The sequence below is a fragment of the Bacillus rossius genome, chromosome 8, assembly GCF_032445375.1.
Source record: "Bacillus rossius redtenbacheri isolate Brsri chromosome 8, Brsri_v3, whole genome shotgun sequence".
Classification (NCBI taxonomy): Eukaryota; Metazoa; Arthropoda; class Insecta; order Phasmatodea; family Bacillidae; genus Bacillus; species Bacillus rossius.
The window spans coordinates 3,806,105-3,833,182 of record NC_086336.1 but is presented as its reverse complement, the minus strand read 5'-3'; the positions used below and the strand labels follow the sequence as shown (position 1 = coordinate 3,833,182).

General features: G+C 35.5%; 1 protein-coding gene across 7 annotated transcripts; it reads left to right on the top strand.

The window, feature by feature from the left end:
- LOC134535499 (uncharacterized) lies at positions 1 to 27,078 on the top strand. 7 transcript variants are annotated; one of them, XR_010075629.1, is made up of 6 exons: positions 184 to 447; positions 1,906 to 2,087; positions 3,729 to 3,872; positions 5,428 to 6,139; positions 15,078 to 21,034; positions 24,150 to 27,078. XR_010075629.1 is itself a non-coding variant. In XM_063374635.1 (5 exons), the coding sequence occupies exons 2-5, from the start codon at positions 1,918 to 1,920 to the stop codon at positions 15,147 to 15,149; spliced, it is 1,098 nt and encodes a 365-aa protein (XP_063230705.1). In that variant the 5' UTR covers positions 1 to 53; positions 1,906 to 1,917; the 3' UTR covers positions 15,150 to 15,387. The 7 variants fall into 7 exon arrangements, 4 of the variants coding, with proteins under 4 accessions (XP_063230705.1, XP_063230704.1, XP_063230702.1 ...); XR_010075628.1 differs by having other exon boundaries at positions 219 to 447; positions 20,932 to 21,034; XM_063374635.1 differs by lacking the exons at positions 184 to 447; positions 24,150 to 27,078 and adding an exon at positions 1 to 53 and having other exon boundaries at positions 15,078 to 15,387.

Sequence of the window (27,078 nt, the reverse complement as noted above, 5' to 3'; positions counted from 1 at the left end):
TAGTTGCTTTAAAATGTAGCTTTATTTTGTGTTCACAATTGTGCTATATTTCTGTAAGAAAACAAATTTATTGTTTGGTTATTAACTATTGGATCTTTTAAAGGAGTGGGCGAAGTTTAGGGTTTTTTTGTTGCAAATGCACTACATTAACATATTTCACCATAGCTGTTGGCTACCTTGTTTACAATTTAAAATGTTTAATAAACGGTTACCGGTGCTCCAATAATGTTTTTCTAAAGTGCTATTTAAGTATTATTTAAATGAAACCGAATATGTTTAAAACCTTTGACAAAAAATCACTTTATATTTATTAGTGATAATATTCTTTTTAATACTGTAATGGATCACAATAATATGATTGATTGCACAATAAATAACAATGATACCGATATTGAAAGACAAGCAGTGGTTTTATCGACTGCGACAAGGCATTGGGCCAGTTTTACAGTTGAGTTTATATTCTCTAAATCATTATTTTGTTCCTCACAGTACGAATAGCTAAACTTTATTGTGGTAACGACGTTTTTTAAAATTTTAAAAACTTATATTATTTACACTTAAGTATTTACCTTAAGGAAAAACATACAATTTTATTAATGTACCTACACGTTATTTTACAGCAACGTATGTAAAAATTACATTAAAATAAGTCAGCAGGGTTTTGAAGAATAACTACACTTTAAGAGATCCATTTTATATTAGATAATTCTGGAGCATTTTAAATTCTTAGTAAAAAGAAAAGAAAAATTTCAAAAGGTATATAATTACTTCCTGACATGATTTGAAATCATTTTAAACCATCACGTTTATATACATACTTCAAATAGTTACTGTTCTAATGGATGTTTAGGTCAGCTACATAAGAAGTCAGTAAGGTTGTAAATATATAGTTATAGCTACATATTATTAAAAAGTAAATTTATAGATTAGTGACTTTTCCATAAAATAAATAATAAAATCATTAAAAATGGTGTTTTTCGACACTAAAGACCTACCTTTCTTTAATCTAAAAACAGCATTTGAAAATGTGCTTTTGGATCCTGAGCAGTTTCCTTTTATAGATGAAAATAGGTAGCCGGTGCAGTGTGGCGGCCACTGCCGTGCTGTGGAGTACCTAATAGTGCAGTTGAGACTGTTGTCAACGAGAGATATACCAGATCCAGTTTTCACCGCCCTACTGTCTTCTTGATAGTAGCAGCAACCTGATCCTTTGGTTGTCCAGAGATGTTAAGGAATAAAGTGTAGTCGAATAAAGTGTAATAGCATAATAGCAGGGGTCAAGACTGTTTTCCACCCTAATTGGTTTCCCACCCTAACTAAGCACAATTGGTGGTGGTGGGGGGGGGGGGGGGGGGGGGGGGGGGCAATTTTGTTGTAAAACAATCTTGGCCCCAGCTGTAATGCACTGACATTAAAGATACTGTTTTTTGACGTGACGTCTAATAAATCGATGAACGCTGGCTGCACGCACAAAATTGTCCCACTACGGATGTCCCACTACGGATGTCCCACTACGGATGTGTTTACGCATGCGTAGCATATCTCTGGTATGTTGCGGACAGTACAGAGAACTCGGCCGGCACGTGGCAGCGCTCTGTTAAAATTATCATTATCAGTTGCTAAACAAATAAATTCTTATTTTATGTATTACTTTAGTATTTAAAATTACGTATGTCATAAAAATTGTAAACAGTACACAGAGATGCCATTTTTTTTTTACTTTTGACGCATTAATTTTATACAGTATTAATAACATACTTAGTTTTTTAAAGGAATTTGTCAATAATTTTAATGTTGAAAAAAATAAAACCTTAAATTATTATTTTCATATACGGTTTAGCGTGTGGTCAGTTCTGTTTCAAGCAGTGATGGCATGTGTGAGTCTGAACGCCTTGTTTCCAACAGCCGACCGCTCCAATGCCCTCGGCGTCCCGGCTCCGGGCCGCCCAGCCGTCTCGGCAGCTCCCGCTCAAGATGGTCATATCGGACGTCGCTCAACGCAGCCATGCAAAGAGCAGTCCACAGGAATCCACATCTCAACAAGAAGATAATAAGCTCATAGAAAGCTTGATTGAGGAACCTGCAGAGTGAGTAAAACAAAATTATGACAATTGAAAAAAACTAGGTTTTATGTAGTTTGGTCAACCAAATACTGCCTAGTAAGTAAAAGCCCACTCTTTTGTAAGTTCAGTAAAAAAATATTTTCATAGATAAATAAATATAAGTGCATATTAGCTAATCTGAACAATTTGGATTTTGTTTTTTTTTTTCACCCAGGAAGACACTAAAATATTATATTCTTATCCAAGTACTACTTCGTCTGTTGGAGCAAGTGTGAGACAAGCTTTTTTTAGGTTTAATTTTGTAAGGCTCAGGCATGCACAAACGTCTGCCGGTACCGGTGCCAGAGGGGGGATCCACAGCAGTAGGCACACCCGCAATTGGCCAACACACGTAAGGTGAGCTGCACACTTGCAGTCACCAAAATGGAATGAGACAAATCATGTACAGCAAACATAGAGACAGGGGCGTAATCAGGGGGGGAGGGTGTTTAGGGGTTCAACCCCCCCCCCCCCCCCCAGCACCAAATCTTCAATTAAATTTCTTATTCATTACTCAAACAAATTTCATATTAAAAATTAATAAAATTTTTACCATTACAATATTTAAATATAAGTACCGAAAACTGCTAAAATAGCACTATTTTACACCTTAAAATCCTAATTTTCCCGGGAGAGGACCCCCGGACCCCACACTTTAATACGGGGGGGGGGGCCATGCTTCTTAACACCCCCCAAACACAAATCCTGGCTACGCCACTGCATAGAGATACAAAAATAAACAATTAATAAAACAATGGGATAGAATAATTACTACAGTAATAAAAAGTAAGCCAAAACAAAGAACAAAGCAAAGAATCGTCACTCGCAATGGATAAGACCGGCAACTGCAGTCCCTACAGTTTGGCCGGGTTGGGACGTCCTGTACTACCTTAGTCAAGAGGCCGTCCACTCCTTACCCCAGCTTCGCCACACCGAGAGCACGCTCCTATCTGCCGCAAGCGACAATAAAAGTGTAATGAACAAACAAAAAACAAACTAAGAATACTAGTAAAGACGTTGATCAGAGAGCTGGAAACACATTCAATATGTAATGTTGCAAGACCCTGCCCTCCCCAGTTTTTAAGAGTATATTTTGGAAAGAATAAATATTATATTTTGTCTTTAAGAATGGATAAGCTGATTATGAAGTGCGAATACATTGTGACTTAGTTTTGTATTTACATTCTATCATTAAATCATATTCTATCATTAAACAATTTACAAACCAACATCTCATAATAGCACTAGTAAACCTTTACTAAATTCCAACCCTGAACTGTTTTGTTATGAATCTAATGTTAAATAAACCTCACATCTTATTGTGTGTATTGCTTAAGTAAAGGATGTTTGGAATTGATTACAAACTTTTCTTACAGTGTTACATATATCAGAACTATCCTGATATACGTTATGTGTGAGAAAAGCCAGGTGTTGTTAGCTAATTTGTATATGTAAGTTGCTATTACACTAGGACTACATAATTTTGCATTCAAACATTTGGTTTTAAATATGTTGACTGTGAGGGATGATGCATTTTTAGATTCCTACAATAAATTGCAACTAACAAACTAAAACAACTGTGGTATCAGCTAATTGTGTTTTGTTGGGAATTGTTATGTTTTACAGCTTTGAAACTATTAAACGAGCCTATGAGCTGTCACTACCAAGACCTTCAAAAAGGATTTGTAAAAAGAACCACGATCAGCATTTGCCTGACTCTTCAGCCTTCACGAGTCAGTTGGTTGGAAAACAGAGATTTCTGTTGCCATGGTGAGTTCGGAGGGCCAATTAAAAAATGGCTGCTTTAAATTTACACTGGTGCAGCGCAACGCGATACAAACTGCTCTGGCAGCCATCGTGCAAGGTGGAATAGGTGCAAGTGGGTGGCACTTTCGTTGTTTCCTTGCAAGGCACAGGCTCGAATGCAAATGTTCATATCCTCGCACTGTCGGACCATAGTTATTCGGAACCCATCCCTCTAAGACAGCTAGCGAGCGATGCCCAGCCAGGAGAGAAGTAAGCGAATCAGGAAATGCTAACTTACGAGAACAAAAATACTCTCTTTAAAAAAAGAAAGGCCAATTGGAAAGCAAATGTTAAGTTAGAGCAAACATAATGCTGTGAGTCCCAGCCTAAAGCAATACGGATTCGCGATATTTTCCCATCTCTATATACAGGTAGGTTAAGTTTAAAAGGAAAGCCGTTCCCGCACACTGTGCATTCATTGGCTGTGTGCGTGTGTCGTAGCTGGGGCGACTGAGAAGGCTGGGACCAGGCTAGAACATTGCTACGCCAGCACAGACACTCTCAGCGGCAAAATAAACTTGTGAATCGTAAACAAACTTAGGTAGCAACATAAGTGTTATGCTTGGTTCGAAGCTTTTTCACTTTCACTTGCGTAAGATTGAGTTCATTGGTGATGTTATCAATAATTTCATGCTCTTGAAATGACTGCTCAAAACATTTGGCAAAAAGAGCATTTTTTTAATATAGGTTTGGCAATTGTTTTCAACATTGAAATGTTTCTAATACCTACTTTCATAGTGTTTTTTTTTTTTTTCTTTCCGTTGTGGGTTGTTTTTGGAACAGGGTTTACGTTGTTCGTGGACTTGCGTGAGTGTTGCACTAAAGTTAAACCATCTTCGTCGACATCTTGTTCGTCGAAAATGGGTTACTGATCAGACTTACGGCACCGACGACATCCAAAAACTTCATGCGGTCAGGTTTTTTTTTGTTACTTGACGTATGTTTGAGTATTTGGCTGTATGATTTATCAAGACTTTTTTTTTTATCAAAGATTTCTTTTAATTATGTATGTTTAGTTCTTGCGTGATTTCGGCTGTTTCAGCTCTTGCGTCAATAAGCAATGTTTTAGCACTGAATTTTCACTTTTTGGTGTTTTGTGGTGTAAAGACATGCTTTTCTCTGTTATTTCGGTTTCATCACAATCCATATATATATATATAATCCCAAAAATGGGCTGTGGTCAAATGTCCTTTGGAGTGCTCTTGGCTAGTTGTCTTTGTTTCCCTTGAAAAGTATTTTGTGGTTGTGAGGCTAAAATTGTGCTGTATAAAATAAAATAAAGGGGATAAATGCACCTGTGAAACCATTGGTTAAGGAAACATGACTTTCTCCCCTTTTGATCAATTTACCACTTTTTGATACTATTTGGGGTTTTTTTTAACAGCTGTGAAAAAACTTTCAGAATCAAAATTCCCATGGGCATATCCACATTGTGCACCTATTACCAAATATTTAACTCCCTAGAAAGTATTCAGAACTGCAGTTTCCAGTACATTAATGTCTGTTTTTACCACTTTAGGAATACCCAGGAGAGTGTTGGGAAAGGAAGCTCTCTGTCATTCGATTTTGACGGAGAAGAGTTTTATCACAACCCTCATGACTCATCAGAAGCTGATGTTTCTAGCGAGCTCTCAACTCCTTTAGCCACTGAAATATTTCAGAATCTATACGGCAATGATCTACCAATAAAACCTAAAGCCATGCAAACAAGAGAACCGCAAAGCAAGATATTTCAAACATATTTAAGAAATTTACCTCAAGCAAGATCTTTGGATAAAGGACACAGTATTCAACCAGATCGTTCAAATGTTAATGAGGAACACTGTCCTCCAAAATGCAATGGCACACAAAGAAATTTCACTAAAACAAGTGAATTTGTGAAACCAAAATTTTTCAAATACTGTGAGGAAATAGTTCCTGGTGAAGATAAGAACCCACAAGTAGCAAACAATTATTTTTCAAGCAGTGCAGCTACAGTCTCACGCAAAAGAAAAGTTGACGAATCACAATCACTTCTCAATGTTGGTGAATGCTCGCCTGACGAACCAGCCTCATCAAAAACAGAAATTGACCAACGAACAAAAAATATTAATGTTTCTTTCAACTCGTACTACTATAATTTCCTAACTCTTTCTTCAAACATAAATAAGGAACCACAAGAGACTCTGCCAGCTATTCCCAGAGATAGCAAGCATGACGAGTCATTTGAAAACCTTCAAGAACACGTCTTGGTAAGTTCCCTTTAGTTAAGGGAGTTACTATGTAAATAATTTTGCTTCCTTGATTTAGTGTTTTTGCCTAGGGTAACTCTTGATGGTCGATGGTCAAAGGTTTATAAAAGTTTTATTGCAGGTGACCAAATTATACTTTAATCCTATTCTAGCAATACCCAAGAGCCTGTAATCATGTAACACAATTTTAAATTAATTTTTGTGCTTAGCATTTTTCATAAAACTCTTTGTACATAGGATCTCATTTATAAGTCTCAAAAAAAATTTGGTTTTCCCCGAAGCTCTGAAATGTTTTACAATGTGAGCTGATAAACTTAATAATAATAATAATAATAATAATAATAATAATAATAATAATAATAATAATAATAATAATAATAACAATCACAAAATAAATATGAGTCCTCCCTGGGGCTTTTGATTAAACATTTACAAGGGGCTACGCCCCTTCCTGTGAGCCCAATGTGACTTGTCACCCCATCTAACCAACCCAACCCCACCCCTGCAGTGTTTTCAAACCTCTTGCCTCTGAGGGAGAGAGAGAAAGTGTGTGTGCACGTGTGTGTGTATGTATACGTATATTAGGGTGATGCTTAAAAATTTAGGTTAAAAAATTTAATGGTTCACCCTCTCATTTTATTCTCCCACATGTATAATGGTCTAGAATTTTTTTTTGGCTGTATTTAAAACGAATTTAGGGGTCGCTACCAGCATTTTAAGTTTATAAAATTACCAATATTGCAGCACATGAATTTTTAATATAAGGAAATAAGTAATTTTAAAATACTTGAGCAACCAACCACCACTTTACACATTAAAGGGAACATTGTCGTGCTGAGACTCCCCTCCAAGCAACCTCACCCCTCCCCCCTCCTCAAAATCCCCCCTTTACACCCCTCCAACCAACCCACAGCCGAGGTCATGTGTGAGTTGCCTGTCAGTACCTGTCTGGGCAGTGTGCCTGTCTGATCTGTGCAGTTGTTCATGTAGCTTATCCAGAGTGTTTTTAAAAGTAATTATGATTGTGAGTGTGTGTTTAAAGTTGCTTATTGAAAGTGATTTTGGTTTGTGAATTCATAGTAAGTGTTTTTGTATTCATTGTTTAAATAGTAAACCAAATAATTACACAACAAACTAAAAAACATTATTTACTTTAAAAGTTTTTAGCAATGTAGGCTGCAAATTTATGAATTTAAACTGAAAAGTCATATAATTTATGGTTACTAATTTTATAACTATTAGTATTTACCATGGAACATAGTAAAAACTCTGCAATTTCTACAAGGAAAAAGACAGAAATATGGTTGGTCGGACAGATGTCTGAAACGTTCATTCATACCAAACTTCCATCTAAACGGGAATTACTGTCCGTATTTTTTTTATTATAAATAACAAGTAAGGCAAAAGATTTGTGAAGCTGCTTATTCGACCTCTAAAGATTTGCTAGCCGTTTGGAATAAGGCTAGGATACCTACCAGACAGCATAAACATGTTGATAAAGTAGAAAAGTTATTCAAAGAGTGGCAGAATCTGAAGAAAAATAAAAAAAAACAAATCTAAAAGATCAGCAGTATTAAGACTAAAAGAAGAAACATGGAATTACAATTTAGATTACTTATTTGATGTAGTGCATGCAAAGGCACTGGAAATTATTCAAATTCAAGAAGATAGAGACTTTTTAGTGTTGCAGCGTGAAAAATGACGTCCAGGGAAAATAGGTGGCATTGACAAGAAACTATCCAAGAAGGAAGAAGAGCAAGAGCGTAAAAAGGCTCGAATGGAGGTGCTTAAGGCAAAAGAAAGTGATAGTATTAAGGCAATCACGTGTAAATCAGAAATTCCTAGCATTTTTTCCGATGATGAATCCTCACATGATTACGACAGTGACTTTAAGGGGCCTTCAACATCTAAATCTGGGGAAATACAAAACATAGGACTAAAGAAAAGAGGAAGAAAAAAGCTGCTTAACAGAGAATTGACTACAAGCTTGGATGTTGCAAAAATAAGCGATTGCAAAGCAGCTCTTGTCCTTACATCCACTTTAAATCGGCTGGGATGTGATCCTGCAAAATATAATCTAAATCTTTCTTCTATATGCCGCCAGCGAGTTGAATGCAGACAGAGCATAGCAGAATATATAAAAAAGGAGTTTTCAGCTGCTGTACCTTTAACTGTGCACTGGGATGGGAAAATGTTAGAAGATATTACAGGACAGGAAGTAGTCGATCGTCTTCCAGTTTTAGTTTCAGGGAAAGGAGTGGATCAGCTCCTTTGCATACCAAAACTTGAATCTGGAGAGGGTGAAAAAATAGCATCAGCAGTTTATGACTCTCTCGTTTCCTAGGGTATAATTGATAAAGTGAAGAGTATGTGTTTTGATACAACTGCATCTAATACTGGATCACGCAAAGGGGCTTGTATTTTACTTGAACAGAAAATGGATAAAGAAATGCTTTGGCTACCATGTAGGCACCATATTATGGAAATAATGCTCGAATCCATCATACAAAACCAATTAGGACCTTCTTCAGGACCAGATAATTTGTTATTCAAGAGATTCCAGAAATGTTGGTCATCGCTCAATAAAGAAGAATATCTAACAATTGAAACTGATGTAGAATCTATGGGCAAGATAAAGAATCTTAAAGATGAAATAATTGCCTTTTCTCAAAAACAACTAAGTGAATATCAGCCAAGAGATGACTACAAGGAACTGTTGCAGCTAAGCATAATATTTCTAGGAGGAGTTCCAGAAAAAGGTGTATCATTTAAGAAGCCTGCAGGTCTTCACCGTGCTCGATGGATGGCCAAATCAATTTATTCTCTGAAAATATTCTTATTTAGAGAACAATTTAAATTGACGAAGCTCGAAGAAAAAGGATTGCTTGAGATCTGTATGTTCTCAGTAATTATTTACATAAAGTTTTGGTTCCAAGTTCCATCAGCATGTTTAGCTCCTTAAAGAGATGAAGAAATATGAGGAAGTCAACAGTGTTTTAGCAAAAAAGGCATTGAACAAAATTTGTGGCCATTTAAGGTACATTTCTGAAGAACTGATTGTTCTATCTTTTTTTGATGATAACGTTGCAAATGCAACAAAGAAAAAAATGGTGGAAGCACTGAATAAAGGAGCTGAATTCTCTCCAAAGCACATCACTGTTGACCTGGACACTATTAATAAGAAAGGGCTGGAGGATTTTGTCAGCAGTAATACAAAACAATTCTTTTCCATAGCCGGAATTGATTCTAAGTTTATTGGAAAAAAAGTTGAAGATTGGAATAAAGATGAAGAATATGTCAATATGAAAGAAATAGTGAAGTCATTCAAGGTAGTAAATGATACTGCAGAGAGAGGAGTGTCCCTTATGCAAGAATATAATAAAATTCTTACTCTTAATGAAGACCAGAAACAGTACATTTTATTACTTGTAAAATCATTCAGGCAGAAGTATCCAGACTACGAAAAATCCACATTGTTGTCTGCCTAGTGGACTTTAGCAGTTGGTTAGGTTTGATTTGAATAGTTTTTAAAAGACTCTGTCTCTGTACGTATTTTTATTGCATCATTACGTTAAAACAAAAATTTATACTATTCGTTAAGAATCTAAAAAAATATGTATAATTTCAGACACTTTATCACAGTATTACAAGACCATGTTTGATATCTATTTGTAAGGAAATGAAAATAAAAAGAATTATTTGCCAAATTGTGTTTTTTTACCATTTTCCAGTTATTTTATTATGTAATTAAAAACCAAATAGAGATAATTTTATGCTTTAAATTAGGTTTAAATAACATTTTTATACTGAACAACCACAAACAACTGGGTTGTAATAATAAAATATTAATTCCCTACAAAAAAAAATTTGTTTTTGAAAAATTTTAATTTTGCAATATTTTTTATAACTTCAAAGCTTGGTAGCAACCCTAACAATTGTCCAAAAAAAAATTGAAAAAAATATATTTTGTTTCTCTCATCAGGTAGAACAAAATGGTGGGGTGAATTACAGCAAAAATAAAAATATTTTTTTTTTGGTCTTTTAAGCATCACCCTAACGTATATATATATATGTATCTGTGTGTTTTTTTATGTGCTTTAAATACATCACGTATAATCAGTGCCTTGCACCTAAATAATAATTAATTACTATTGTAAACCTTTCATTTTTGCTCCAAAGTGTTATGTATTTTCTTTTCAGATTTAAATAATGACAAAACTGGTAAGAATAAATTTTGCACGGGCCATATATTTATTATAAGTAGCTTATTCAAGGGTAAACTTTGTTTCGCCCTCAGCACAAATTCATAGTTAACCAAATGACCATTTGGTTTGGCGCACGGACGCTTTCTTGCTGCCATTGGGCGCAGTTTTCCCTCAGTTTTAACCGAATGCCAACCAGAGGACTTCAACCTTGCTTTCACTGATCAAGTTACATCTGGTATTCCTAAATATTTATTTAACCTTTTCACTTTTTTCCTTGATGCCTACTTTGAATGGTAGACTATTCAACTTAATTATTTTAATTCGGTTTTGTGGGCTTTTGAATTAACTATGACTTAAACTTTGCACGGGCACATTAGAATACCAGACCACCCTTAAACCCATTACGCTCTGTTATAGCTGTTTTAAGCTGTTTCATTTTCTAATTGTTATATGTGTGTTATGTTTTTGGTCGACCACAGGTTTAACAACTTTAGGGACCGAGGTTGGAAAGCCCATGTGTAGTCAACTGCTCTCTTAATTATTGTGTAGGGTGCCCGACGCTCAGAGCGGGCCTGGTCTTTACTTGGGAATAGTCTGAGGGAATTGACTTGTGCACCCACACAGGTAACGTCAGCCCTGTACCAAAAAGTCTCCACCGAGTCCGCGTGCCCTCCCATCTGGTGGTGTCATTAATATTGCAAACCCTCCAAGAGAACGGTTTAAGTTTGGTTGGTTTAGACATGCTATCAGCTAGCTATTACACCACCCAGACTGATACTAATGACTTGGTTTTGGCTTGAAAGCCATCCCACATTAAGGCCCCCGCCTACCTGGTCACACACACGGTGCGCAGAGCTTCAGGAAAAACAACGCAATTTCAAAACTACTCAAGATATCCGAGTGGGGCATGTTTACGAAAAGCATTTTTGAGTTTGCTGAGGCCCGAAAAGTACTTTTAATTTCGGATCATGTTTTTAAACTGTATTTCTAGAAGACTTAAAATGGCTAAAACGCATGTTTTCAGGGTAATTTTTAGGCGTAAAACAACCAGTACAGATTATTAAAAGCACTTAAGGGACTTGCATTACACCTTTATCTTCATTTATATGCCATATAATGTTGCGGTCACCGCTCAAATTTCACAGTTACCCTGTGACGACGAGAAGACTACGCGTCAATTCAGAGCCTTGCGCTTAGAGGCGATACCGCGCTAGAAGCACCATCTAGCGTCGCTTTTATCATCCCGCCTCACTAACACACATACACCCCTGACGAGGCGGGCCCCTTAAGCCCTTTGATGTTAGACCCTCTAAAATAAAATTTCAAAAATGTCCACATCTTTGTTAGCTTATTCTCACAGAAATTTTGATAGAAATGTGAGTTGGCTCAGTGGTAAATCACTGAATTCACGTATGGAAGGGACTGGGTTTAAATCCTGGACCACCATTCAGATTTTGGTTTTTTGCTTTCACAAAATCATGTGAGTTCAATGTTTCAGATGCCATCATTTGATTCTTTATATTTCCTGAATTGTGTTGATGTATGTATCGGACTAATGATTGTCCTGTGACCTCATGTACAAACTGCATGCTGGGAGAAGTAGCTGATATTGTACAAGTACATACTCATTACGCTGCCTTAAGTTTACATGTATCTGCTTTCTTTGAACACAATTTATGACTAAAAATAACTTAATACCATATCTTTGATGTAATGTTTTGCATGGAAATAATTAAATGCAAACTTGAAGAACAATTAAAACCTGTGCACAATTTGCACCTAAAATATTCCAGACAGTTGTGTATACTTTAATTTCCACAGATAGCAAAAAACAATGGAATATTCTGTTGCATCACATGGTTTTTCCAAATTTTGTGATGAAATGTGTTCGGACATTATGTGATAAAGTACAACATTCATATAACTACAATATAGCCAACTATATGCACAATGTTTTTAATAGAATAAAGGATATGTGATGTAATTTTCACCAAAAGAATAGAATAAACTAGGCCTGCAGTGGTACACACCAATAGGTAATAATTTTTTTTTTATTTGTTACATTAACATATATTAAATGTAACACACTAACAAAAGGTCAGATCCTTGTTGCAGATTTTACTGTTTGTTAAAGCAGAGGTGCCCCCCCCCCCCCCCAAACACTATAACTCACCCCCCCTAACCTAATGATGGCCCCCCCCCCCCCCAAATTTTTTATGCCATTTTCTCAATGATTTACTCAATTATTTTATAATATTATACTTTTTTAGTATTATATTTTATCACATTTTGCAATAATTAAAACTGATTTTCTAATAATAATTTTGGTCATATCAGGTAATATTTCCATCCTGAACCGACAGATGCTAAACTGCTTTTGTTGAGGAAAGTGCAGGGTTGCCAATTTGATTTACAAGATCCCTTTCAATTATCAAAGCACCAGAAACGTATTTTCACATTAGAAGCTATAATTATGTAAATAATATATACATTTTTCTCGTCTTTTAACCCCCCCCCCCCCCCCCCCCCTTGTGGGCACCCCTGGTTAAAGCATATCTCCTAAGATATATTATTGATCTGGTAAAACATATATCACCGTTTAGTTGACAGATAAATAACAATTTATACGTGATTTTGAATATACAATTCACTAACTCCTTTTTATAATTTTATTTAAAATTACATCATCATCAGCTGCTTCCAGCCAGTTGCCGGGTCAGAACAATAGAATGCCTCCATCTTCCTCTGTACCTCCACCATTCCTCATCTATAACTCTTCCAGTCTTCTCCTCTCTCATGCTCTCCACATCTCCTTGGTCTTCCTTGGAGTCTTCTTACTGTGTACGTCAACTCCATCATTTTCCTAGGCATTCTCTGCACATGGCCATACCATCTCAGTCTCGCCTTTTCAGTGATCTCATTCAAGTCCTTCACTCCCGCTCTTGCTTGCACAGTCTCATTCCTGATCCTGACTCGCCTCGTAACTGCCAACATACTCCTCACAAACTCCATTCCTATTGCTCTGATCTTCCGTGCATCATTATTCTTTATCTGCAGTCCAAGTCTCTGCTCCATAAGTGACTGTGGACACTAAGTAAGTATTGTACAACGCCTGTTTGCATTTTAATGGCACCTCCCTCTTCCATACCAAATTTATCACACACCTGTAGCAGGCATATCCTTTTTGTCCTCTCTGAACAATTTCCTCCAATACACTTCCTCGATACTTGAAGGTTTTTATCTGTTTTAACTTTAACTCAACACCACCTAATTCAATGCATCTTAGAACTCCATTTTTGTTCTTTGTCATGACCATCACTTTTATTCTTTTTAGTGCTGAATCTCATACCACATTTCCTCAATTTCCTTTTCTCCCACACCATCAAATCATCAGCAAATAGCAAGGCCATCATCTTTCCATCTCCAATCTTTTATTTCACTCTCTTCATAATTCTCTACAACACTACAATAAATAGTGATGGGGGCAATGCACTACTCTGCTTCATTCCTTTAGCTTGTTTAAACCACTTCGTCATTCCTCTTCTAGTTCTCACACTGCTTCTGTTTCCCTCATACGTACTCCTCACTCTACCTACTAACACTTCTTTAATCCCAGTTTCTTCCATAGCTTGCACTGTTGTATTCTTTCTCCACTCTCCACATCCTGAAATATCAGTAGTACTATATCTTTCCCATAACTTGTATTATTTAAAATGTAAAATCTTTAAATACGTCTAGGTCTTAAGCATTTACTGTTTGACTGAATAAGTCTTTGTAATAAGTGTTGATAATTTATTGAATTATAATACTAACGTATGTCTGGAAAGGAAATTTAGTAATTTTAAAAAGTTTTGTAACAAATATACACTTTGTCTGCAAATCCATGATAGTGAACTGTGGGTGGAAATCTTTCTTGTTTGTAGGCCTTTTTAACAGCATGGGCCCACACAAATGTTTCATGAAATGTCCAGATGTTTATTTTGCGTAGCACTGTTCATTGGTTATTTATTTATTTAATTTTAATACTGAAATGATTTAGGGATAAATACGTGCTGTCTTTCTATGGCAGCAAGCTTTTATATAAAGAAATTAAAACCTTTATCTTTATGTCTTTAAGACCTTTATCTTATCTAAGATTTATCTTAAATACATTGTACTGCAATTTTATAATGAGCATGTAAGTATATCAAACAAGGCAAAAATTTGAACTGTAACTGACATTAAGAACTGCTAATTCCTACTACCGTTTATTTACAATAACAATGTCCTTTGTTACTAGCAGGCCAATATGCTATATGTAGGCGCACAAATTCCATATTGTAGGATAAAAAAAACAGTATTTACACTTAAATAAAAATATATGGAACTTATATAGAAGTCAGACATACAAATACTTGCAAATGAAATGTTCAAACTGTCTTTTCCCAGGCTAGCGTATTCGTTCCTCAGGATTGAGTGGACAATATCAACTGTTTATTCCCATTATTCAATGCTTGGTTGAATGCCAATCCGTCCATTAAAGATAAATGCTGTTAGCTTGGCAAACATGCTGAAAAGAGGGCATGAAATCTGCACATGGCTGTGATTCCTCTATTGAGAATGGGAAAAGACTGATGGTCTTTGTGTAAGGCCTCTAAGTTATAAGTGTATATGTAGTACTTCTCTGTCCTATCTTCCTATTTGTAGTAATGCTCTAGAACTGACATTTGTGGCTTATGGTTTATTCTTTCCAGAAGAATATATGCTTTTCCGACAATGAAGATTCTCAAAACTCTGAAGATATATTTACAGATGAAGAGGAGTAACTAATTAAGTTATTAGTAAAAAGCTACTAATATTTTGCAGTTTTGTGCATAATTACTAGGGACAAGATTATATGGTTATTTGCGATAAAACCAAAGTAACACCAAAAAGCATGTATATACACCAGTTTCCATATATTATCTAAATGCAAGCTAAACTACCATATAGCACCAAAATACAAGTTAAATCATAAAATGAAGCAGCATTTAATCACTTCAATAAAAAATTTTAATCTTTTGTTTAAATAGGAAAAATGTTTGTACCAAAGTGTACATAGATTAAAAAAAAATTTAGTTTGATGATACTTTTATTGAATCAGTTTTCAACAATTTATGTTTCTACATTTTTCAAACACAAAATTTCTTGCTGATGAATTATTATTGTTCTGAAGAAATGCCTTGGATCAATTTTTCACTTATCATAAAAATTTTGCATGTCAGTATTTTACTATTTTGGTAGAATAAATCCTGTGAAACATTTTAATGATAAATTTGTCAAATAATGTACTATCTTTAAAAATAAACAGAATGGACATCAAAACAATACATATTTCACCTGCTTAAAAACATAATTGACCTAAGGAAAAAACATAAAATCTTGTCTCTAAAAATGATGTTAAGAAACTGAGTTCTACTTTTCGGAGACTAATATGATTTTAGATGATTAATAGTAAGTTATAAGCTGGTTATAAGTAAACCTGTACGTGTGCAGTTTTGATGCAGGCTCACATAGTTGATCAACAAAGTTGTTTCCAGAGCCGAAAGTGCATCAAGTGAAGGGTCCAAAACTATTTTGGCATATGGAGGGGGTGGGAGCCAACAGGGTGTAAATCACCAGGCCTCTCCCATTCAAACACAGGGGTGACACTTCACGACTTTCTCACCCCACACACATTCTTTATCACCGTAGAGTACCAGCAGCACACAGGCGAAGGTACCGTCTGTATTCTTTACAAACGTACTTCGTCTTTATGTTGTGCTGTGTAAAATTCAAACAACGTTAATATATTTCTTTGCTATATTTTGAAAGCTCAAGTTATCAGAACAATTTTGCAGAAAACCATTACTATAAGATACAAAAAATTTTGTATGGCCATGTTATGTTCATAATATTTTTCCATTTTTTATTTTTATTTAAAAGATACTGATTTCAAGAAAGAAAAAAGGTCATTTATATCCCTGTACGTGGTGTGGTGGTGGTTGTATAGCATGACATACGTATTTTGTTTTGCATCTTGTTGATGGGAGATTGCGAGAGATAAAAACCAATGAAAAAGGTGTGCATCAAAAGTTTTCCATTCTCTCAGCATTTTTCTTGCTATGTAAATTGAGCTATAAATTGCTATTCATAATTTTGTTCACCTGACAAGCAAAATAATTTTCCACTAAAAAACATTACCTTGTTGAGCAACTTTTAAATTCTTTCCTTCAAAGTACACCTGGCCACAATCCCAATTTTTTTTTTTCGAGAAAAAACTGAAACGTATATTTTCCAAAACGTCTGGTGGGAAATTACTGTGGTAGTATATGTGTCATGCCTAAATTGTTCTTAGCAAACAGTGGTTTAACCTAAATTTATACATGCACATGATCGAAAACATACCATTCTAAGCAGTTCAAACTTAAAACTAGTAATGGTGATGTAAAAACATTCTCAGGTACAATCGTAAACAGGCATTTTATTCAGCATTCTAAAACATACAACAAATAATCAATTATTTCACATGTCACAAAATGATAGTGGGAGGAACCTCATCCATGATTGAAAATACAAACTACCTAGCATGTTCCATGTTTGTTTCGTAATAAGTACACGCATGAAAAAAAGTCTACGAACGTGGACATCCCCAGAAAAAAACACGAGAACTTATGCTATGAACAAAATATGAAGCATAATAGTTGAACACCTTGCTGCATTTATCTCTTGACACTAAAAATGTTTTTAACTTGCATCTGGAAAGCAAAACAAATAAATGTTAACTTAAATAAAAGTGCTAGATTCTATCACACCCCAAACATCCTCGGCTAGCTCACAATTCGGTCTGAAGTAGACATACATTAAACACTTGCAAAAAAATTATTTGGGTGCCGAAAAATATATAAGTTCTTGCAAAATGTTACTATCGTCGATTAGTGTATTGGGACAATGTCTCGGACACCAAACTGATTTTAACTTATTTTTATTGATACTTAAAGAAGATTCACAGTCATTTTGCGAGCAATCTTGCGACCACACAAAACAGTACATTTGGAGTATAAAACCTTTACACATAACCTCTTTCCAGACTTCCACAATAACACATATGTTGACTATTCGCAGGTACCGAAAGATAATTAATTATTACTTTACAAGACAGTTTGCACTAATGTCCCGTCGTTACACACAAACTCACGGTATGAAGCTGCAGGACTACGTCCTCGGAACAAAGCCGCGATCACCCAAGCCTTATTTTTGGGCGATTACCGACGACTGTGGTCGAAAATTCTAATTGCAAAGTCCAAATGATAAAAAAATGTTGATCTGACACGGTGGTGCCCGGACCACATCCGCGTGATGCTTCATTCAACTACATAACTGCATACTTCTTGAGCCACTGCCCAATACGCGGCCTATCAGTACCTCGTCCAGACACTGACTGACGAAATACAGCACATCACAAAACACTGAAATATTTCAGTTAGCTGGAGACTTTCCCAAAATACTGCCTTATGATTGGCTGCAACATTTACTCTTACAATTATAATGAAGTATACACCCCCCCCCCCCCCCTCCCACCTTTCCCCTTCTTCGACGGCTTCCCATCGTTTGGTCACACGTCTCTGCCCTCCTCCCACACCTTCCATCTCTTTTTAACTTCACACAGAATTTGAGGACTCCCGTCAGATATTACCATACAACCTATACATGTATGTCCCTCCAATGATGACGCAACTTACCGAACTATTGCATCAGCCAACAGCCTAACCTCACACAAAGAACTGGCCATGCCAAAAAAATGAGAATGGAAAATTACGTTATCACACATTTTACAAAGTCAAATAAACCATACTGAATAATTATATGAATGCATATAAAAACTAAATAAGTAGGTCAAACTTAAGTAAAAAATCTAGTTCAACCACTTATTCATAATGAAATAACTATCAGAAACATTAAATAAACATAAAACAATATAAATTATGATTATAAAATAATTTTAAACACAAAAATTCTCCTTAGAAAGAATAACAAGCTGTTACTTCCATTATACCAAAGAAAACTAACCTTAGCATTTACTATAAGATAACATAATAAATTGTAAATTAAACAGTTATCAAGTGGGAAGGGCAGTAACCTGGGTTGCTACAATTTGAGTGGAAATTACCTGTAAATGTGTTTGCAAAATTGTAGATTGTGGCCATTAAAAATAACTAAACCAGTGAATAACTCTAGTTAAAAGTGTAAACATGAGCTTATTTTGTTACTACGTATAACACAAATTAGATTCTTTGTTTCAATTTTGCAATTATAAAATATACAGCTCATGAAGATAAACCTACCTCTATCTATTTATAATCACAACATATGGGCCTACACAGTAAAGGAGACACAATTTTCATTTGTTAAAGTATAGAAATTTTTTAATTTGTGGCTTCAAATAATTCTTGATCCCGTCCCGTTTCCTGCTGGGATTATCTCGCCCAGCTATATTTTAAAGGCATCGTGCTTAACAACACTCGGTCCAACCTCTGCTGTTTCACTGCATGCAGTCTGCACTGCCAGAGTATTGGACACAGACTGTCACATCCACTAGTTTCTCCATGCTCACCACTTGATTACTTATCCTACCACTATACAGCTGCATCACTCTGTTCAACCTTCACGAAACACAGCCCATAAGTATAATGTTCAGTTGAATTGCTACTTTAAGGGGATTGGTGCACCAGCATCGAATTAAAAAAAACAATATATTTGTTAATGATTCAGCTGCTAGAGAAGATTTGAACCATTCTGGTGTAAAATTTATTTTTTTATTTTTTTATTTTAATTAAGTTATTGCTGATTTTCGGGAATTTTTTTAAATTCAAGCTTTATTAAAAAACTATAAAGAATTCAGTGGTAAAACATTCGCAGATAAATTTTCAGACACGGGAGATATGACTGTGACCATTATTTTATCTGTAATCATTATTAATTTAACGTATTTACAATTTGAATTTTAATAAATAAGCTGCTACGAAATTACGTGATATTCATTTGCGAATTTAATAACATTCGCGTTTTCATTTGTAATTCAAACGCCTACATATATGTCGGCTGAATGATTGACTTTATTTTAGTCTTTAGCTTATTGCAGTCGGACCTAAAGTAAAAATGTAGCTGTAGAAATTTGAGCAGCGTGCAAGCTCGGATACGAGGAATTATGGAGCGCGCTGGACAGTAGTGACACCTTGCGACAGTTTTCCAAACTTTTTGCAGCTCGTTCCCACTCTGCCACAGCTGTCTGCTGTTTACGAAGAGGAGACGGGATTTCGCGGGAAACTGATATGAAGGTCAACGTACTCATTTTCAGTAGATAAGAGAACGTGTTTGGTTTAGCTCGGCGTATAATTGAATGGTTATTCTCTGTTATTATTTAGCACAGTGATTTAGCTAGATGTTTTTTGTTGCAAGCGTAAGATTTATTCAGGAATAAAATGCAGAAGAAACCTCCACCAAGCAGAGTACACAAAATAACAAAACTATCGAAAGCCATTAGAGCGCTTCGAAAAAAGAATAAAAAAATAAGAGATTATTTTATTATAGCTTTTTTTACCATATATTTATTTTTCAGAGTTGCGTATGTACAACGCGATGGACGCGATGCGACAACAAAAAGATGTGTAAAATTTTAAACATGTTTTTTTTTGTTTTTTCAGCAATGCGTGAACCATTCATTAACTATACTCAACATGTATCCGTATAATTACGTTTGAGTTTTTTTTCATGACAGGCACCAATGTTAACAAGTTTATTAAGCCACAATAGACTTTTTTCAGAAAACTACATGTAGCAGAAAACACTCAACATAGTCTCACACAAAATCAGTTTACATGAATGCAGTTTTAAGAAGTAAGCTACGTAAATAATAGTTAAAAATTATTTAATATCTGCTGGTAACGTTTCCAAAGTATCAGCTTCGCCTTCATTCACGAACAATATTCGTGAGCTTATTTATTTATTATGCTGGCTATTCGTTGGTGACTGTTAGGACTGCAAAATTAGTAAATATTTTTCACCCTATCCTGAGTTAAATCTAAGTGTGCGCAGTTAGATGAGGACCTAGATGTGTCTCAGGCTTACGCCTTTACACTCTACTCATGCGGGGTATTAACCATGCGCGTAAGGGCGCGTTGCCATTGACCTGTAGGATAGTCTCAACAATCCTCTACGAACTCGAAAAATGTCACCTGCTCATTGGCTACTTGACTTGTGACAACTGTTTGTTGTAATGCCTGTGATTCATCGTTGATTTTGTTGAGGAGTTTTCAGTGATTCAGAGCCTCCCATTTAACTGTGGCCGAATTGAAGAAGCAGTACACATGTTACATGCTTGAATTCATAGCGAATGGAAACCACAAATATTTACTGATGTAGTGGTTGGTAAAAAAAAAATATTATTTGTATCGCGTCCATTGCTTCGCGCCATTATGGCTCCTATATTATATGGATTTATAAAATATAACGATTCATTTACGACACTTAAGATAAGGTGTGTAGGATTTTAAGAATTCACTTGAATTAATATTTAAGAACATATTTCAGGATAACTTGTGAAGACGCTCGTACAGACGGCACCGGTTGTGATGACTCATTGTTACCAGAGCAGGGGCCATGCATGTGAAACCTCAACACAACTCGAAAATCAGTAAGTGTTACATTGAAATGTGTCTGCTACACATGTTCAGGAATTATAACTTTGAAATCGAGTAGAAATATTCCTGCAATTAGCATTAGGTATATTTTAATAGACATTGAAAGCGAATCATTAAGTAGCTTCAAAATCCAAATACCGGAATACAGATAGTCTGTAACAATACAGACCTCACAGACTAGATATGGTCCAGATTGTTAATACTAACACATTTGAAAAAAAAACTGACTAGTTACTGAATATGTTGAAATTTTGTAAACCTGTTACTTTAGATGATTGGTGATGTAATAATGTCTCTTGGAAACTACATAAGATTTTAACTGCTTTTATTTCTCCATAAATTCGCAAATCACCATTGCGGCCATTTTACGATCATGATTTAGTTCTTAAATTTTAAATTAGTTTATTTGTTGAGAGCCTGGTACAATGTGTCTGACCACTAAAGCGATCCGAGCCGCGTAGTGTATACTACTGCGAGGTTGCCGAAGTAGGCTCGGGTCGGGACGAATTTCGCTGTGAAAAAACAAAGGTTTTTAATACATGGAAAATTATCCCAAAGCCGAAAATTTGTACAGTAGTAGAATGAAAATTTCTTAGTAACACGTCAAAAGTTTAAGTACTGCCGCAAACCTTGTGTTTCACACCAAAAACGGGCATTTAAGTCCAAAATGACAATTTTTTGCAACGATCCACAATAATGGATATTGCAAATGCACTTTATGGAGTAGACCGTCAGTATGGAACCCAAAATAATCTAGAAACATTGCCCTATCTGAGGATAGTGATAAAAAGCACAAAGTTTTAACATGTTTCTATAAAATATACCTTTTAAATCATGAAAGTTAACGAATTCACTTTCTTTCAATTTTAAGGAAATATAAATACATCTTACACAAACTTAAAGAGCCCAACGTGGAAATCGCTTAAATTAAACGTTGTTGCATATGTATTCATCTTTAAATTGGTATATTTTTTAAGTGTCTCATACAATTAGTCTGACCATTAAAGCGATCCGAGCCGCGTAGTGTATACTACTGCGAGGTTGTCGAAGTAGGCTCGGGTCGGGACGAATTTCGCTGTTAAGAAACAAAAATTTTTAATACATGGAAAATTATCCCAAAGCAAAAATTTTGTACAGTAGTAGAATGAACATTTCTTAGTAACATTGGTGATCACACCAATAATGAGCAGTTGAGTCCTTAATGATAATTTCTACAATGATCCACAAAAATGTTTCGTAAATTTAATAACTTTAATACTTTTTTAAGCCGGTTCTCATTATGGCACCAAAGTAATATAAAAGAATGTCCTACATGGAAACTGTGATAAACACCTCAATGTTTAAACGTCCTATTATTAAATTGGTAATTTTAATCATAAAAGGTAAGAAAAATATATTTTTTATAGAAATTTGACTACATGTTACATAAATATATTGAGTGTAGCGTCAAAATCACTTCATAAATATTGTCTGTGTGTTTTTTTTTAAAGGTTTAAATGTGTATATTTTGAGTGTCTGGTACAATAGTCTGACCACTGATGTATTTCAAGATGCGTAGTGTGTGTGCAGCAGTGTTAGTCGCTCGTGCTAGGACGTTTTTTGCTCCAGAAAACTAAGGTTTTTAATGTATGGTAATTCCAGACTGAATTTTACTCTGAAAGAATAAAAGTTTCCTAACTGCAAGTGATTTTTGCTGCTTACGTAGATAAAAATCTTCCAGGATGCGATTTGCTTAGTTAAAAATGTTAGTATGATCGACTCTTTAATTTCTAAATTATAAATAAATAACAATAGAACTTCCCGGAAAGTTGTGATAAACTGACGATATTACGCGAGTAGCAGACCCGTACGTGACTACAGCCAGAGAAAGGCTATTTTCCTTGACCGTTAAGATTTCTGGGACGAACACCCTCTCACAGCTGGGGTCATAAAATACGGTCAAACTCTTGCAAAAACATCCACCACCGCTCTTTGCCACTAGCAATTCAACGAAGTAAGCTAGGCGCAGCACTCCAATGAATTAACTTACAAAAAAAATACTAAATATGTAATTCTATCAATACATTTTACAACACAACTTATGTTTTATTTATTTTCTGGAAAAAAAATAATATTATCATACGAATTATGTTATAAAAGTGACAAAACTCAATAAGCACATTTACGGTGTATCGTTTTCTTCAATTGTTATGTAGTAAACTAATTTCATATAATTAAATATATATATTTTATAATATAGGCTACATTAAAATTTTGCACAGTTCTGATCTAAAATAATATAATGTATTAGAAATAAAAAATAATTATATTTTTTGGTATTAAAATATTTTTTAATAATAAAATTTTTGTAACAAAATACGAACACACATATATAAAACCAGAGGTCCTCTAGAATTTTGATTTACAAGTTCCAAGCAGAAATTGTTTATTGTTAATTTTATTGTATCAAAAATCATTCATATAAGAAAAAAGAATATGTATATCTCAATAGATGTAACATGAATACACCCTATCATATGCATTAAATATATTTTAAGTAATTCCTAAATAAGACCAAGTTTATTGAGTGTCGCAGTACGCAGCGTGTTTCAAAGCCCGCCGGCCGTGAAAGATCAGTACGGCCGCAGTACACTGCAACGCTCGGGCAGCTTTAATGAGGCAACTAATTATGCTAGACTCTTGATAAATATACTGTCTTAAAGCTAAAAGGTTAATTAAAAACATTTATTTAGACATTTTTTCTTATTGGGCTCTTCAAATCGGTGTAAATCGTATTTTTATCTGGGTGGAAAAGATAAAATAAATATATGTTGTGAATTAATCGCTTTATATCATATCTTAAATATTAAAAATTTAAATTTTTTCTAACATTAATGGGCGTATTACAGTTTCTATATTATTTTGGTAAGTTTACGGACAGTCAAAATTAAAAACTGTATAAATGGGTAGCATTTTAATGGACTGATGCAAGTTGCTGTCACCTAGGACTTAAATGCAAATTTTCGGTGATAACGCACAAGGTCTTCAGCGGTAAACTTTCGGTATGTTATTAAGCATAGTCAACTCTACCACAGTACAAAAATTCAGCTTTGGACAATTTTTTCACAGGTTGTCTTGGTTTCCTGGAGTAACACGAAAGTCTACGCGGGGAAGTGCGGCTACCTGATCCGAGAAAGAAGGATAGTGCGAGATGGGAAGCGAAGATAGGAGCTGGTTGGGTGTCCGTGTTGGAGAGAGAGAGAGAGAGAGAGAGAGAGAAAGGCGATATTGTGGAAGACCTTCGAAAGATTCCCGCTAGATGGCAGGCCTCAGAGCTGCAACATTCGACAACCTCCCCTCACAGAAGCTCTCTCGCCACTAACTTGCCAAATCTCACCCGCTAGCTTATATACGTGCTGGCTGGCCATACAGTAGTAATAAACAAGCATTTATGAAACACTTAAGCTCATTTCCAACAAATTCTGACGAATGACTGGTTTTTGTCCTGCACCAATCCCCTTAAGTAGCCCATCTTGCGTGCTACAGATAGAAACCAATGAACAGATTTGTTTCACGTGTATTTGTTGACTCTTGAGTGTCAGCTTGAACCAGCGACAGGATTTGATGCATTGATTTGAAGTTTGGCTATAGTGTCATTCAATGCGAGGATGGTGCATGATGTAAGTTAGCATTTTAATTTCATTTCAATTTGGCTTTTAAAGCCTTTAAGAAATGTACCTCTTAGGGCTGGTCCCTTTGAAAAATGTGTAAAGCATATTTTATTGCATGTTCTCTTGTTTGTTGCGATCAGCATGTTTAGCCTCCTATAGCATATGCAAGCCTGTACATTTTGTATTTACTTAATAGCAAATATTTACCAGTTTTGAATTTTGTATAAGTTAGGTGGTGCTGTTGCAGGACTTACCGTCAACCCTCATGGGTGCAGTCTGTAATGATCTGTGAATGCTTATTTTGAAGGATAGTTTGTAATGATAGTTTATTATACTTTCAGTTGAGTCCTTTCGTTTAATTAAGTGATTTTAAAATAAGCATATTCATGTGTTTACCTGGTACTCTCTAGACAGGGTAAGTAAGTTGAATTTGATTTGTCTTGTCAAAAGCTGATGCATGTTGAAATTGCAGAGTCTTGTAACTTTTTGTATTTCTTGGAGGCCTGGATATTAGAACAGGGCGCGTAAAGTCACAATTTAGTGTGTAACGAGTCAAAGACTTGAAGTTGTGTGCCATGTATAGACTGTGATTTTATTTCATTTTATTTTAGATTTTGTACCACATGATAAAACTTTAGTGATCACCTTGTGTGAATAATATACAGTTGTTTGTTCTAGTGCAACAGCCTGTACAGAGGTGAGCCTTCTAACTTTTGATTCATGCTTTTTCATGTTGTGTGTGTGGCGTTAATCGTCTATTTTCATAAACCTACACCCTTTCAAGGTAAAAGTGAATCAAGTTTAGGTCTCCTGATGACTCTACACGGTAAGTTATCGAGACCTGTTAAAGAGGACATTTGGTTAACAGCCACCAAACTTTTAACTGCAGATATTTCTGAGCCAGAACTTCGAACGGGTGGGGTTGGTACTTCTTGAATAGACTGTATATACACTCGTATCCAACTTCTGCACTGCGCGAATGTGAATAATTCTTGCATGTATGGTTATTGAAGGATGACACAACATTTTAAAGTGTGTCTGCATTATCTTTTCTCCCGCCCCTGGTAAAAAAAAGGAGGGTAGCATGTGGCACTAATATTTACGATATGCGTGGCAACTCAGCCCGTGCATCCCGTTATGATACAGAAATCTGAGCAGGTTGTTCACCGACATTCCGGATGTTAATGTACACAAGCCATTCTATTCCAAACAGTTTTGTAGCCAGCCATTAGTCCTTTGTTGTAGGCTTGGTGTGTTCGAGGTGTCTTTATCCTGAACAAACAGATTAAGTTCTTACAGTTTGTTGCAATCAGTGATATCTTATTGTGTGTTTGATTCTACATAGTTGTTGTGCAACAATGGCTACGCATAAGGCTGAGCCTGCACCCCTTCAACAAAAACTGCCTGGTGAGTTACAAGCCAGCTGTAAAGTTTTTCTACCATTCATTACATACTGGGTTGTATTTCTTAAAATTAGAATACTTACCTAATTAGAATTTTAGTGTGTATTGATGTAGTCAAATTACAAAAAGCAGGCATTTTTGGAAGGTCTAGGAATGTAACGCGAGACATTAAGGGGCCCGCCTCGTCAGGGGTGTGTGTGTGTCAGTGAGGCTGGATGATAAGCGCGACGCTCGCTGGTGCTTCTAGCGCGGTGTCTCCTCTGGACTGGCGCGCTGTCTTCTCGTCGTCACAGGATAACTGTTAAATTTGAGCGGTGACCATTACATTATATGGCGGAAAAATGAAGATAAAGGTGTAATGCAAGTCCTTTAAGTGCTTTCAAGAATCTGTACTGGTTGTTTTACGCCTAAAAGTTACTCTGAAAACATGCGTTTAAGCCATTTTGACTCTTCTAAAAATACAGTTTAAAAACATAATCCGAAATCAAAAGTACTTTTCGGTCCTCAGCGAACTCTTAAATGCTTTTCGTAAGCAGAGCCCACTCGGATATCTTGTGTAGTTTTGAAATCGCGTTGTTTTTCCTGAAGCTCTGCACACCGTATGTGTGCCCGGGTAGGCGGGCCCCTTAACATTGTTTCTTGTGAGAAAACATTATTTAATTAACCGACTATTTCTGGGAACGTAACCTGTCCGTTAATCAAGGACTTTCATTACCATCACAAAGTTTACAACTCATACATGCATTTCAGACCCATTTCCCAGAAAAGAAATGTTGTTGGTTATAAAATCATTTGGAATTGACGTGAATTTATCCTCTGTGTATAGTGTTAAATTTATTCTCTATTTAGAACTACTTAGGTATGTACAAGTTATAAAACCAAGTGTTTAGTATTAGTAAATTGATATAATGAATGATTAAATTTTAATTGATTGTAATTTTCATTTTATAATAAAATCTCATTTCTATGACTTTTCATGATTCC

What these genes read in the sequence shown, in the direction of transcription:
- LOC134535499 (XM_063374632.1), top strand. Translation starts at nt 340, where the DNA reads ATGGATCACAATAATATGATTGATTGCACAATAAATAACAATGATACC. An exon ending in GGCATTGGGCCAGTTTTACA is followed by an intron (nt 448 to 1,905) that starts GTTGAGTTTATA and finishes TGTTTCCAACAG; the next exon opens with CCGACCGCTCCAATGCCCTC. An exon ending in TTGATTGAGGAACCTGCAGA is followed by an intron (nt 2,088 to 3,728) that starts GTGAGTAAAACA and finishes TATGTTTTACAG; the next exon opens with CTTTGAAACTATTAAACGAG.